The sequence below is a fragment of the Rhamphochromis sp. 'chilingali' genome (assembly GCF_963969265.1).
Source record: "Rhamphochromis sp. 'chilingali' genome assembly, chromosome: 6".
Taxonomy (NCBI): domain Eukaryota; kingdom Metazoa; phylum Chordata; class Actinopteri; order Cichliformes; family Cichlidae; genus Rhamphochromis; species Rhamphochromis sp. 'chilingali'.
Window position 1 is genome coordinate 25,014,777 of NC_137933.1, and position 15,927 is coordinate 25,030,703.

Below are 15,927 nucleotides of genomic sequence, written 5' to 3' on the forward strand. Positions count from 1 at the left end.
ATGGCATTAATGTACTGAGTATAACTGAAAATCAAAAATGTATGTATGCCTATAACAGGCAGCAAAAGAGGCTCTAACATATAGAAGCAAATGAGAGATGCAGCAGAAAATCCTGTGCATAAGTCTTTAGCCAGGTGTGGCAGGGCTTTAAAAACAAACTTCACCGAGAAACATTCTTACTTCTCCCAATGCCATCATGCTGCCACATTAGATCTCAGTTTATGACTACGTAAACTGGCAGATTGACACAGATACTTTGCCAGTGACTGTACAGAGCTGTGTAAGTCTTGAACCACCCCTCATTATTCATACTATGCTTCCAAGGAGCCAGACTTTCCTGTAATAAGATTTTAAATCAGTCTTGAGCAATAGTTCTCGAGCCTTTCTGAAGCTCTTTCAATGGTTTTCTTGGGACACTGTGTGCTTTTTCATTTGTTTTCACTCCAGTCCTTGTACTTGCCCATTTTCGGATTAATGTTAAGTTGTTAAGCCACTTAAATCAGTTATATTATTCATTCAAACATAACAAGGGCACCTAACTTAACTGATAAATCAGTGTTGTGTTGACACATGACAGAAAACAGAGGAAAGAACCAACTCTAACTTGTATTTGTATGCACATTATTGTTAGCATCCTGCCACAAATTTCTTTAGCCAAATCTACGAATAATTCTAAAAATAACAGTGTGACAGAAAAAGTTTTTGCATCAACAAAGTGATTACTTAAAAAGCTATTGGCACAAAACTTGATAGATCTCAGTCTGGTGTGCAGCATGTCCTTAAAACATTTGAGGTAACTGAACACTAGGGGTGCAACGATACACAAAATTCACAGTTGGTTCGATACTTTGGTGTCACGGTTCGATATTTTTTCGATACAAAGAAAAAATGTTCATGCTTTTTTAATTTGTCATTTATTAAAATTATAAATATATATTTTAACTCAAACGTACAGTTTTTAAATTTAATGTTGCTGAAACAACAAAGGGATAAAATAAATATATCTGATCGAGAAATCACTCATCTTTGGAAAAGAGAGTTTATTACAGAGAAATGGGCTCTTTCCAAAATAAAAGCTATACTATACGCTTCTTCTGGGCTATATTCTCAGCAGCATATTAAACATATCAGGTCCCCATAAGGAGAATCATGTGCTAACGGCTGTCTAAATGACTCGGGTAAAGTTTGTAGCATGCCTGCTTGTTGTTTTTGTCTGCTTCCACTTGTCTTTGCACTAGGATGCTGGCGTAAATGTGCAGTCATATTCATTTTGTTCCCACTAGTGCTGTCAGCGTTAATCTGAAATGACGTTAACGCCACAACACGGCAAATCACGGTTAACGAGCTACCGCGGATAGCCCCGTGTGTGGGGCTGGACGGCGTCAACACGTTAACGAGGTAACTGCGCTAACGCAGTAGTTCCCACCAATGTAATTGAGCATTGCGTGGCACATCCGACACACTGTTTTACTTTTGTCCATGATGCGCTTACCTTCAGGGTCATACTTCACATGAAGACCAAAATGGTTCCAAACACCAGATCTGAATGAGGGTGGGGGAGGTTCAATTTGCCATGTTGCAACGAGCTTAGCTTCTGTCTTGCTAGCTTGCGCTGCGCTCAGTGGATCTGCGCTTGACAGTGCAGCCTAGGCGGAGTAGTCGAACGCAGATCCACTGAGCTCTCAACACAGACAGCATGGTCAGAAGAAAAGTTGATAAAATAAATTAAAAATTTTGTATTGTTCGATACATATGCGTACCGAACCGAAAGCACTGTATCGAACGGTTCAATATCGATACGAGTATCGTTGCACCCCTACTCAACAAATAGAGGAGAAAAGATCTGAATGATGATTATGGTCTTTCAGTTGATCCATATAATTTTCACTGAAAAAGGTCTTAATGGAAGACCTACTCAAGATTTTTGTACAGTGCTGTGTAGCTAAATCTCGTAAACGATGTGCATACAATGATTTGCTTATAAAAGGGACTTCTTTTTCTGTTTTCCATGCACTGTAATTGTAACAATTAAAGATGAAAAATTAGTATAAAACTAGTATAAAAGATTTTAAGAAATGCATAAAAAAGATAAACGTACTAAAACCGGAGCTGAATGGTTTAGGTGGTATGTAAGCTCTCCAAACAAAGGGTGTTAAAAATTTAACTAAAGATCCAGAAATTCAAAATGAAAACACAAACAATAGGGTTAACTTAGTTTGACGGTGATGACAGTAGAACATTGAGCACAAATCTGCAGCTATAAAATGTTTAATTCCACTGAACTTTGTTCAATGTCCTAGTGTAGAGTTTCAATTTCCAAATCATTCAGGAAATCAATCACTTCTAGACTAGAACTGTTTGAAGAAATGACGTAGAAGACAGTGATTGACTGAATGCCTTGAGGACACAGAACAGATCCCAATTTCTCCTCAGTAGAAACAGTCATAGTCATAAAATCTGGACAAAGCAGTAGACACTGGATACATTCTTTTCTTAAACTCATTGAAGTTAATATGTTTCCAATTATTTAGCTGTTTTTTATTTGAATTTCAAAAATTAAATTAATTTAATCAAATTATTCAAACAATCAAAATCAAATCAAATCTAAATCTAGTGTTTTAGCAACATGCAAAAAGCAACACATTCTGCAACCCAAATCCTGATGTAAAGACACCCATGGAAGCAGCTTATCCCATCAATAATGCGGTAGTGTGTGCCCAGTTTAGCTCAATCACCTGTGAGGCTGTGTGACTAACCTGCATGTGCTTTGACCAGAAGTCGCATGATGGACCACGTGAGAGACAAAGATGCTGTCTGACAAAGTAAAACTCTTGTCTGTTCTAAAATGCTTCTACAGGTAATCTGCATGTCAGATCATCTACAGGATTGTCCTGTAGGTTTCTGTCAGAGCCGACTGCCTGACGCAGTCCTATCGCTGCGACATCTTGCGCGCTGTTGCTGTACATACCTGACAAGTTGTATAAAATTCCTTTCAGTTTTGTCACTCTCCTCCAGGTCAACCTTCACAATCAATGGGCAATCAACGTGACTGACACTTTATTTTCTTTAGAAAAGCTGCGCTATTAAGATTAATTTCATATGATGAACTCGTCTTTCATAAATCTGTAACAGAATACACAAAAGAAATATGCTGTAAACCCGAGAAGAGTGATGACACGATAAAGAGGAAATGACAGAAATCAGTCATGTGAGGAGAAAACAATTTTTTGATGCCTTTGTGCTGATAGGATTGATTGCTGAGGTTTTCGATATGGAAAGTTCTTATGAAAACTATGGAAAAAGAAAAGGACACTTACAAGAGCATGATCATTTAAAGGAAATCAGTAAAGTGTTGGAACTTGACCATTTCAGAGCACCTTGATGTTGTTTCATCAAGCCTCATTAGACGGAGTATCCCTGTCTTCCCTCAGTGTGTGTTTTACTGATTGTGATGGAGAGCACTGTTTAAAACTGTTGAGATTTGATATTCTTAATGCCACAGCTCATGATTGAGATCATTTCCATACTCTTAAAATCATTTGCAGAGCCCTTATGTGTCATTTAGTGCTGTGCGTGGCATGCTCAGGTGTGGACTTAGGGGCGGAACTGAACTTAAAACCAGTTTTATTGCTGGACTTAAAGGAAAAATACAATCTAGGAAACATGGAACCCAGAATGGAATTAATAATCAACTAGGAGAATAAAACGCAAAGAAGACACACCACATGATGGGAGATTGCAACAATGAACTAAGGAAACTGAACGCTTAAATACACACATGAGGCAATCATGGAGCTGGCACACAAAGGGACACAGCTGAACTAAATCAGGGAAATGAGACAGAGCAACCTGAACATGATGCACAAAGGGCGAGAGACTATCAAAATAAGACAGGAAGGCTCACAACACCTCTGTACTGATTTACATTGACCGTGTCAGCAACAATTCTTCTCAGAGCAAAACAGAACTGGATCATCTCATTTAGGGCACAAGTTTTCAGTCTTAGATCATTATCTTGGTGTAAGCTACACACTAAGTGTCGAGAGTATAGCGAAGTATGACTTCCAGATCTCTGTAGAACATTGCCGGTGCTTTTAACATTACTGAAATCACCAATGTGCATTCATCTTTGTTAATTTGCATAACTGCAAATTTGCTGCTGTTTGCAAATGTCAACAGTAAGTTATGACCTGCAGAACGTCCGTGATCATGTACTGGGCTGATACTGTTTCCTGTGACACTAGTGTGATGGTTCTCAACCTTTTTCTGACAAGTCCCCCATCAGCAGCAACAAAGGTCACACCTCTGCCCACACCCCAGTTTTTACCCATCATAGCCATAATCACAACCTAGTTTTATGCCATATTTTCCCCATAGCTATATGCCCCACTAAACACAGTTTACAGTCCTTTTTACTGATTTGTTTGCAAGTGATCTAAATATAGGTATTGCTTTTGTCAGTTTTTCTTTTGAAACATGAGACAGTTGAAACCCCCTGTCAATGAAGCTCCTGTCTTCTGTGTCCTAACAATAACTCTTTCAAAGTTGACTTCTTCTGCTTGTCATTTTGATTCAATGATATTGGATGGTACCATTCAGTGCACTGAACTGACACTCATTTGTGTCATTAGCATTTGCTACACAGATGTGTTTAAATGCAAACATGCATTTAAACACAGTATATAACGCAAAAACAGAGGTTACAATCTAATGGGCTTAAAATTCTTATTTGGTATGTCTCTAGTAGCACGATCAGCTCTCTTGGGCAAGCTTTCTTTTAATTTCTTTAGGTAGTCTTCAGAAATAACTCTTCAGGCAAGTTGGGGGACATTCAAAGGGCATCTTTGGACATTGGCTGCCTTCTCTTCTGTTCCCTGTCAAATAGATCCCACACTGCTTCAGTAATGTTGAGGTCCAGACTCTGGGGAGGCCAATCCATGACTGATGATGATACATTGTGTGTGTGTGTGTGTGTGTGTGTGTGTGTGTGTGTGTGTGTGTGTGTGTGTGTTTAAGGCAATGTCTAATAAAGAAATAGAAGACAATTGAAAAACTTTGTTTGAATAGTTGCGGTGCACTGATCTGCTTCTACCTTACCTGCTGATTGACAGGAGCTCTTAATATCTCTACTGGGATCACTTAGGAGCTCTCTGTCGTCAATGCTGAACATGTGACACCAATTGACTACAGCATTTCTGAAATAACTTCATCAGATAAAATCTGAAACCTCTGTACTGTTCCTCTGTCACATGTTTGAACATATTTCTAGGCAACATTGTATAATTTTTCCATCAACTATGCTGAATGATAATGGCTTTACAGATACACGATTGTGCCAACTGAAATACTCCATGTGGACTTTTTCTTTCCATCATAGACTAAAGATGGCATGATCACTGCAGCATTCATTCATGAAAACATGGCTGCCTTTTGCCTTAGCGCATTTCAGTTAGGCTGTGACAGGGCTTCAAAATTAAACTTCACTGAGAGACATTATTACTTAATGCCACCCTGCTGCCAGTTAAGATCCCTGTGTGCGACAATGTCAGCTAGCAGTCTTGACAAGGAAAGGATAATTTGCCAGTCGTCCCTCATTTCTTTATATTGTGCTAGGAAATTATTTTATTTCTCGAAATATGTGCAAACGTGCATGTTTTGCTATTTTTCAGTTAAACAAATGGTAGCAGACTCCTAATAACAAAGTGCCTAAATATATAGCTTTTCATCCCCAGAGTCAGGTGCTTTTTTTATGCTTGAGTTATAGATAAGCGTCAAACAGATTAACAAACCAACACAATTAAAACAAAAAACAAAATAACATAAAAACATGGAAATGGTCAGGACTTCAAATTAATGCTGCGACTACATAACCAAAACACACACACACACACACATACATACATACATACATATGTATATGTGTATATCATAAACTGCTGCTTGCTCAAAATACAGATTGTTGTTGTTTCTTCTTACTCGGATAAAGCAATAAAGTAAAAGGTTTTTGGTATGTGGAATTTTTTTTAGCCTTTATGAACTACATGCTCAACTTACATATTGAAGCCTTACTTTAGATTTGATTGAATTAGTTTTATTCCACATCAAAACAGAGCACTGTATAAGGATACATATGCAATGCAGTGTGTTACAGCGCAAGCACCCTCAAAACATTACGATATGACGACTTATACACCTAAATGAAAGAAATTTCCTTCCAATATTTTGTACTTGACTTATGATGCAAGGAAGGTAAATTGTCTATGAGGCCTGTTAAGCTCTATACAAATAATGTCTCATATGTTGCTGGAGGATATAAATGTGATTATATGATTGCTCAGGGCATTACATAACGAGTTGAAGAAGGTGGATTATCTTTGAAGAGAGAAACCAGATACAATCAAGAATGTTGCATGTGTCACTCAAGTGCAAGAGAGCTTCTACCCAGCACATGATGAGTCCTTAAACTGGAATCTCTTTGATGAGATAATCACCAAAACGTGGAAACACAGTGAGAACAAAACGTATCCAGATACTGTAAGCATTAGACATGTGAGGCACTGAGGGGACAACAGTCAGCAGCACCCTTTACTCTCTGTAAAACAGTGAGCAAAGCATCACATACACAAAACTAACAAAAGCATTGTAGGTGGCTTTATGCAGATTTACAGACTAAATATTAGAGTGCTGATGTTTAATCTTGCATGTCAAGGATGTGGGCAGTGCACAGAGGAAGGTGGTTTGCATTGCTTTAGTCAGCTCGGCCGCGTAAAATTGATGTTCAAGTATAAAACTGGGAACAGGCTGTGTTTGCTCACTTCATCCCAAGAAAGCAGACACTGTTTCAAAGAGCAGTAAAGGGCATGGCAGATATGGTGCTGTTACATAAAATAAAAAATTGTAAAAGAAATTTTAAAAAAAGAATTTGGTAAAAAAAGAATCCTAAATTGAGTATGAATCTCTACAATGTAGTATAACCCTTACTGACAAGTGTGTTCACCTGACGCCAGTTTCATGCCTGGACAGAGCACACGGCTGTCACACATAACTGATTTTCAGTGCAGCATTAAATAAGCAGTAGTATTCTTTATTCCGGCTGCAAATATAGCTTCTGGTGTAATATTTACTGTTTTTAACCCATTGGACAACTTTGATATAATGGCATTTTAAGAAGTCATACTGGGTTAGTATAGTGATGCAATCTGATTATTTCCTGCTGCCTGTTCTAGGAATAACGTCCCCTACTTTTAACAGGAAGAGCAGAGCAGCAGGTAAGGAGTGGTTTAGCTCATGAAAGATAACACGAGCACACACCTTGCTTGTGAGTGGTAGAGAGAGTCACACCCCCTCCCAAAGTTCACAATATATAAGATGCTGACAGCCAGCTTGAAGTCACAGCTGAGTGAGGACCCTACCTGAGGAGCGATCAGAGCATCGTCAGAAGAAAGTCATCAAGATGGGAAACTGCTGTGAAAGAGCTGGAAATTTCTTCGGCCCGCAGAACAACACCTATATACGTGTTAGTTTACCGGCTGTTTGCTTCGTCTGGCAGATTGCTATGGTTATTCTCTTTGGAGTTTTTATCCGGTATGACGAGGAATCGGATGAAAAAGGATGGCATGAGTTCAAAAGGAGTCATAACATCACCAGCAACATTGAGAATGACTTCTACTTCAGATATCCAAGTAAGTACAACAACAGACAGCCTTTAAGAAATCTCTTTTTTATTTTCAAGTGCATTTGCTACTTGTAGCATATGCATGCTAAACGTAGCTCGGACATGCATGCATGCACTTTTGGGATACATGTATGTGTGAATAAATAAAAGTGCCGTGTTTTCTCGCTTAATGCTGTGAAAGCAGACACTGTTGTCTGAGATCTTTGGCAGTTTCCACTGATGTCTAAGGGATGACGGTGAATTCCTCCCCCACCAATATTTACAACAACAATAATGATAATAATCATTTTTACTTTCAAAGGCTGAATACTTTTACAGAAGGTATCTTTTTTTTGTATGCCACAGGGGGAAAAAAGCTGGAAATAGTAATAAAAGATAATGATGGCAATGATGATAATAATAAAACATACTTTTTTCAGGCTTATGTGCGGTAATGTGGCAGTACTTAACTACTGAAAATGTTGTAATGTGCAATGTCCCTGAGAAACTAACAGATTGTCTTCCCAGTGATCTACGTGCTGACATCGTTAAAGAAGAGTTTACATTAAACTGGAAATATTAATATAACTTAAAAAAAAGAAATAAAGTGTTAAACAACATTTCAGACTCCTTCTGTTTTACTCAATATTAATAATAATAAAAGGCAGGTGGGATCGCAAAAACACTGAAATTTTTTTTTTTAAATCTCTGCAGGCTTCCAGGACGTCCATGTCATGATCTTTGTAGGCTTCGGCTTTCTCATGACTTTCCTGAAGCGCTACAGCTTCGGTGGCGTGGGATTTAACTTTCTAATCGCCGCCTTTGGTCTACAGTGGGCTCTCCTCATGCAAGGTTGGTTCCACAGTTTGGACCCCGTCACTGGAAAAATCACCATCGGAATTGAGAGGTAAGTGCCATCGCTCCTTGGTGAGTTATGTAATTCAAAAATGAAACCACATTCTTTAACTTGTAAATGTTAATAACCGGCTTGAACTGTGGTTGCTTTCCTTCAGTCTGATTAACGCTGACTTCTGCTGTGCTGGATCTCTGATCGCCTACGGGGCTCTCCTGGGGAAAGTAAGCCCTGTCCAGCTGATGATTGTCACCTTATTTGGTGTCACACTTTTTGCTGTGGAGGAATACATCATCCTTGACCTCTTTCATGTGAGTCTCGGCAGCCACATTAAAAATTTGAACTTTCCTTCAGAGTTTAAAAATTGTATTGTGGGGATTTGCAGTTCTGTTTTTCTGCCCATTTAAAAAAGCGTAATTATTTTCACAGTGCAGAGATGCTGGTGGCTCCATGGTCATTCACACCTTTGGAGGGTACTATGGTTTGGCCATCTCCTGGGTGCTGTACCGACCAAACCTGAACTTAAGTAAACGTCTCAATGGGTCTGTCTACCACTCTGATCTGTTTGCTATGATTGGTGAGTAAATGGAAAATTACAGAGTTTGCCAAACTCTGTATTTTGTTTAACCCACCTAACATGTGTCCTTGCCTTTCTTACACCTTGCAGGTGCACTGTTCCTGTGGATGTTCTGGCCCAGTTTTAACTCGGCCATCACAAACCACGGTGCTGGACAGCATAGAACAGTCATCAACACTTACCTTTCCCTCGCTGCCTGTGTTCTTACCACTTTCGCCATCTCCAGTATGGGTCAAAAGAAAGGAAAATTAGACATGGTATGGCACACAAAGGGAAATGATACAGAAGCTTATGAAATCGACTTATTTATGAACGCTAATGTTCCACTTTTATCTGACAGGTACATATCCAGAATGCCTCTCTGGCTGCTGGGGTTGCAATGGGGACATCAGCAGAGTTTATGATCACTCCTTACGGTTCAATCATTGTGGGTTTCTGCTGTGGTATCATCTCCACCTTTGGGTACTTATATGTCACGGTGAGTGATGCCATTCTTTAACCCCCTAGCTTCTGTTCTGAGAGATTTTTGTGTTCTGGTGTTATCATAGGAAAAACAAAGAAAGAAGCAGTGACATGCAAAAACTGCTGTGCGGAAATCAGGAGTCTGATAAGAACAATGAGGAAGAATTTTAAGAGCAGTCACTGCATGGTTTTAATATTAAGTATAGGATGAATACTTTACAATAAATGGAAGCAAGGTGTGGTGACTGTGAAATTGATGCCATCCAATTGACAAATTGATGAATAAAAGATCACTGACACAGGCTATTAGTAAAAAAAAAAAAAAGACTGCTAATTAGTTGTGACTTTATTTTTCTCAGCCCTTTTTGGAGAAAAGGCTCAAGCTCCAGGATACATGTGGCATCCACAACTTGCATGCCGTGCCAGGGATGCTCGGTGGCTTCGTAGGTGCCATAGTTGCTGCAGCAGCTACTGAAGAGGTCTATGGCAAAGAGGGGTGAGTGACAAACGCTAATACACATAAAACTTGGAATTCAAAAACTGACCAGACCTGTTTACTGACTACTTCTAGGGATCCACACGCCCAGTTATTCAGCCTCCTTTTTTGAAAGACTCACATTAACTATGCAGTGACATTTGAACTTTCTACTTCAGTTATGATTAGTGCTGTCAGCGTTAATCTCACTAAAATGACGTTAACGGAGAGTTGCCGCGTTAATGCGGTTATTTTTTAGCGAGATTAACGCTGACGGCACAAGTTGTGATGTGTTGAAAATGCACCGAAATTCAAGAGTTGTTGTTTGTTTGTTGTTGTTGTTTTTTTCCTGTGCAGGCTGGTCGAGACATTTGGCTTGAGTGGCAAGTTTGAAAACAGGAGTATGTCAACGCAGGGAGCCTACCAGGCTGCTGGCACATGTGTAGCAATTGCATTTGGACTGGTTGGAGGAGTCTGTGTTGGTGAGTTTCATAACATCATTTTTGCTTTCACTTGGAAAGATTTATTTCCTTTTTAAAGAACTCCATGAAGTATTTAAAAACAACATTTATGCAGAATTTTAAGAAAACTAGATAAAATGAAAATCAGGAAAGGCTATTGTGACTATTTTTGAGACACCTTTTTTTATTTTTTTTAAGTATAAAATTTACAGTGAACAATGCTATGATAGGCAAGGATAATGTAAGTAACAAATCTTAATGATATAATATTCTCTTTTTAAAGGTTTCATCCTGAGGTTTCCCCTCTGGGGAGATCCTGCTGATGACTTTTGCTTTGATGATGAAGCGTACTGGGAGGTGAGACTGCACTAGATGGTGTTCTTGCCCTTTGACTATGCAGGCCTTTAAATACTGGTTCATTTTGATTCGCTTTCTGATTTCATCTTTTGGTTCCAGCTTCCTGAGGATGAAGAGACAATCCCTCCTGTTTTGGAATACAACAACCACATGATAAACAAGCACCAAGACACGTAAGCTCAGAAACTTTAACTGTCCTCCTTACTTACCACTTCCTCCTCCTCATGAAATTCTTGTTAACTCATTTTCCTCTTTTCTTTCACAGACATGAGTCACAATTCTCTCTGGAGGAAAGTTAGAGACTTGCAGCAGGAGTCCAGTCCCCTTTATATCCTCATGAACTTTATGCAGCTGATAAACATGAACTGATGAAGGAGCTTTGGAAAATAAGCCACATGAAAATGTTTTAATATACAAGTATTGTTTTGCACAATTTATGTCTCATGTAGTTGCCTATTATCAACTATTAGAAGCTTTAAGTTAAAACAACATAAAATAATCAGTAAATGTCCAATTCAACAAAATATTATTTGGAATCAAGGTTTTTAAAGCTGCTGGAGCTTCAAACTGTTCTCAAAATGTTGATTTTTACCTTCACTTTGGAAGCAACATATATCATTCTGACTTCAGAATGCCAAGTACATGTAAAAGATAATCTGTCTATAAGCTAATTATGCACTGAGGAATATTATTGTGCAGCCAAAACTGTAATAACAAAGACAAATTGTGTATTGTTATTAGTTGAATTATTTCTATAAAATAATTTATAGCTTTTTAACTATATGCCGCTATGTACATATAGTTCAACAATTAGTTTGCTGCATAAATTGCAGATTGCCTCTTTAGAAGTTTTAATTATAGTAACTATGATACAACCTCTAGCAATTTGGTTGCTGTTGAATGTTACCTCCAATAAAGAATGTAAGATTGTATGTAAGAACTTGCTTGATTTACTTCTGGCATATTATGGATTCAGTTTATTGGATAAACTGATGCGGTAAGGGAATCAATGCTAATATAACATTTGTGTGATGAATGAAACATGATTGTTGTTATTTTTAGTTTGTGAGAAATGTTCTAGCTCTTGAAGACTCATCTGCTTGATCGTTTTACAGGATTTCAACTCCACTAAATGTACTGAACTATCTTAAAATGTGATTTAATAACACAAAGGTGCTTAGATTATTTAGACTTAACACTTATTGGAAATGGTGTGACCAAAAAATATTAAAGAAGCTTGTGTCAGTTTGATGGAATGAAAACAAACTGCTTTCCCAGTGTGCTGAGTGAAGAAATGCACAGCTCTCTAAATTAGTTTCAACATTGTTGATCATTACAACCTTTGTGAGCGGAATAGTTTTAGGTCAGTATTACGAACAAAATGAAAAATTAATGTATTTTCAGTAGAAAACAATAAGAATTTCTTTACTATTCGCATGTCTAAATAACCTCTAGGCAAATATGTGCCGTCCAATTTGTATTATGATAAGTAATCATTGCCAAGTGAATATAAAGTCAGAATGAGCTCACCCAAATCAATAAATGACTGGAGCTGCAAGTTTTTTTTCAGTCTTCTTTTAGATGAAGTTAAGAAACGTTTAGATACAGCCACACCATGTCATGTAAAGCCCACTGCGTCCAGAAAGCACATGGCCTTCTGGAATATGGGGATTTTCACAAGGCAGATTCTCACTCAACAAAATAACTATGTAGAGTATTTTAGTAATATTCCTTAATAAAGTATCTCAACTGCATTTATTCTTGACCATCAGCTGGTATACCAACTAGCCAGTATCTATGTTTATGTGCTGTAAGAAGGATACTGGTATTTTGTGTGTTTTGCAGTTATATTAACATATTTTTTCATAGCTTTATTTATATTTCAGCCACTTGTAGGCCTAAAAAATATGAAAACAAAAAGAAGATGCACATTCTCTGTCATATAGGCCTGCATGAATAAACAAAGTTTGCATTGCACGGTCAGATTTCACCCGTCCCTTTCTTCTTTAAATGTGAAGTGGTGTCGGAATTTCCAAGTAAGAAATGCATTTCTGCCGGTGCACTGCTGGCTCTGTTGTGCTGGCTTCGGGTACGTTCTGTAACTGATGGCGCCAACATTATTAGGATGCTTACATTAGAGCCTCTTATTGCGTGTTTGTTTGGGTGTCTGGCAATGCATAGAATTACTGAAATTAGAGAGGGGATAGCCTAACATAGGAATCAGGAAAATACTGTTGTATAATTCATGTATTTCAACAAAGTATTCTACTTATCACCTATTTAAACGGTAACTGTAACGAAATACAGTTACCAAAATACTCATATTTTATATTTCAATACGCTGGTACACGTATTCCATAAAATGCCCATGACTTGTGACTCTCAAGCTGTTTGGGCAAAGAGCCATTGCAAGGTTGAGTGATAAACAATATGACCCTTATTTCACTTCGAATGTTAATTAAAAAATGTGGATTGATTAGTGTAGCCACGCCATGTAATGTAAAGCCCACTGCATCCACATGACCTTTCACAAGGCAGCTTCTCACTCAACAAAATAACTGTGACAAATATTCTAGCCAGTGGCGGTCCTAGCCAGTTTGGCGCCCTGGGCGAAACTCCCTCTGCCGCCCCCCCCCCCCCCCCCCCCCCCACACACACACACACACACAAAACATATTAAGGATTGTACATTAATATAAAACTGTTGTACACACACACACACACACACACACACATATGAAGAGAGAGAGAGTATGCATAGTATGCAAACGGCTACCAAACAACCATCATAATTCGTCATACAATGAGAACAGGACGAATCAACAATTGACAATGACTAATTAATATTAAAATCTGTAACATAATGTATTGTTTGGAGTTTAGTCTGTTACTGTTGCTATTTTTACCATTTTGTCTTGGAGCAACTGTAACTCACATAGTTTCCTTAGGGATTAATAAAGTGTTCTGATTGTTTCAGGATGACCTGCCATTATCCAATGACACATCTGCATACCTGTATCTTTTGCTCGTTTCTCCTCCTCTTCTTTTCTATTTTTTCTAAACTGAGGACTTGATGGCTTTGAACTTTTCTTGTCCATCTTCCATTGGTTTTAATTTTGCACTCCAGTATGAACACCCACCCCCCAACTCGAAGGTCACCACAACATAATCTATCACACCTACACCTTAGTTCACAGATTCACTTTGTCTAGGGTGCATTTCTGAGATTTCACACAACCCAGGATTCAAATCATGAATACATAATTGGCTTGGATTTACATTATGAATGAAATGTGCTCTATTTGGAAGCAGCCGACCCCTCCTCCCCTTTCAACGGCTTGTGTGTGAGACTTTAAATCATCAAACTTTAAATTTTAAATTGTTATTGATCCCTTTACCCCTGGTCCTGAAGTGTATATTTATTTTCTTACTCTTCTTATATATATATTGTTTGTTTACTTGCACTGCTGTAACTGGAGCCTTGTTGCCTCGTCTCTCTATATACTGGACTGTATGTAACGGAGATGACAATAAAGTTTACTTTGACTTCAGCAGCAAGCAGGCGCACCGAGGGCTCTCGCGCTCACTTTTCGTGTATAGAATTTCGAAAAAACATCGGTGCAAATTATAAGTCTGTATTATAATGTCTGGTGTTTTCGTGTTTGTTGGTTTGTTTTTATTTTGTTTTACTTTGCGAGTTGGTTATTAGATGCTGCTCCAGCCGGTCAGAAAATCCCCCGCCGCCCCGCCCTCTCCTCTCTGCGCCGCAAGCAGCAGGCGCACCTCGCAAACGAAGGGCGTCCTTACTCCCAGCAAATGGGCGATAGAAAACCAATCGGTGCTTGTACCATTCCCAATATGCGCTGGTTGACGTCAGGGCAGCATGAGTACCGGGCAACCGCCCGTGTCGCCCGTATCTAAAACCGCTACTGATTCTAGCAGTATGCCTCAATAAAGTATCTCAACAGCATTTATTGTTGACCATCAGCTTTTATACCGAGTAGCCAGTCTATGTTTATGTCCTGTAAGAAGGATACTGGTATTTTGTGTGTGTGTTGTGTATTCTTTTTTCCAATTTACTAAATAGCTTTATTTATATTTCAGCAACTTGTAGGCCTAAAAAAACTACTCACATCTGCAGCAAAGTCTCTGTTTATATGATCTGTATAGAAGCACAACTACAATCCAACGAGATTCTTGTTGTGGGGCAGATCCTACCTCTTAATGCCTCTTTGACAATGTATTACCTTGGACTTCAAGGAAACAATAAACCTGTCTTAATACCATTCCTGAAAAGTTGTGCTGATGTCATGGTAAAAAACTTAGCACTTGTCCATGACTCTCAAGCTTTTTGGGCATAGAGGCACTGCAAGGCTGAGTGACAACGAATATGAACTTTGTTTCACTTCAACTGCTAATTGAAAATTGTGGATTGATTAGTGTAAGCTGTCTTCTGAAGGTGAACATGCCAAAAAAGGTTTACAACCTCTGTTGTATGGCAGGGAAAGTTAAGATTACAGCTTTTTTAGACTATGATGCAACAAGATGCTCCAAACAACCAGAAGTCATCCTATCAATAAACCACACCAGGAGTGGTGCCAGTAATTTCTAAGACCACACCCATCATTGTATTTCATTGTGGTGTCATACAAGGGCATTAAGGTGCTGACAGAATTTCTCACCCATTGAATGATAGGTACATAGACATACCTGCCAACATAATCGAAACTGCTTAGTGGTTTTTTTTAAGCTACAGTAGGTGCACTTAAAAGTTAATTTGCCATGGTGACACGCACACAAGGTGAAAGCAAAACTGTCCAGTTGTGTGTGTGTGTGTGTGTATATATATGTATGTATGTATGTATATATATATATATATATATATCTATGTATGTGTATGTGTATGTATGTATGTATATATATATATATATATATATATATATATATATATATATATATATATATATATATATATATAGTATATATATATATGTATATATATATATATATATATATATATATATAATTATATATATATATATATATATATATATATATATATATATATATATATATATATGTATATAT

The 15,927-nt window shown here is 38.1% G+C and overlaps 1 protein-coding gene across 1 annotated transcript; it reads left to right on the forward strand.

Annotated features, from left to right (window-relative positions):
• Positions 1-7,368: 7,368 nt before the first annotated feature.
• On the forward strand, positions 7,369-12,370 carry rhcga (Rh family, C glycoprotein a; the record flags this gene model as incomplete). Its single annotated transcript, XM_080885097.1, is given in 12 exon segments — positions 7,369-7,407; positions 7,409-7,682; positions 8,369-8,561; positions 8,668-8,818; positions 8,937-9,084; positions 9,175-9,341; positions 9,425-9,562; positions 9,906-10,042; positions 10,379-10,503; positions 10,766-10,839; positions 10,939-11,012; positions 11,105-12,370. Coding segments are annotated over 12 exon segments (1,554 nt in total). The 3' UTR covers positions 11,139-12,370.
• Positions 12,371-15,927: the final 3,557 nt, after the last annotated feature.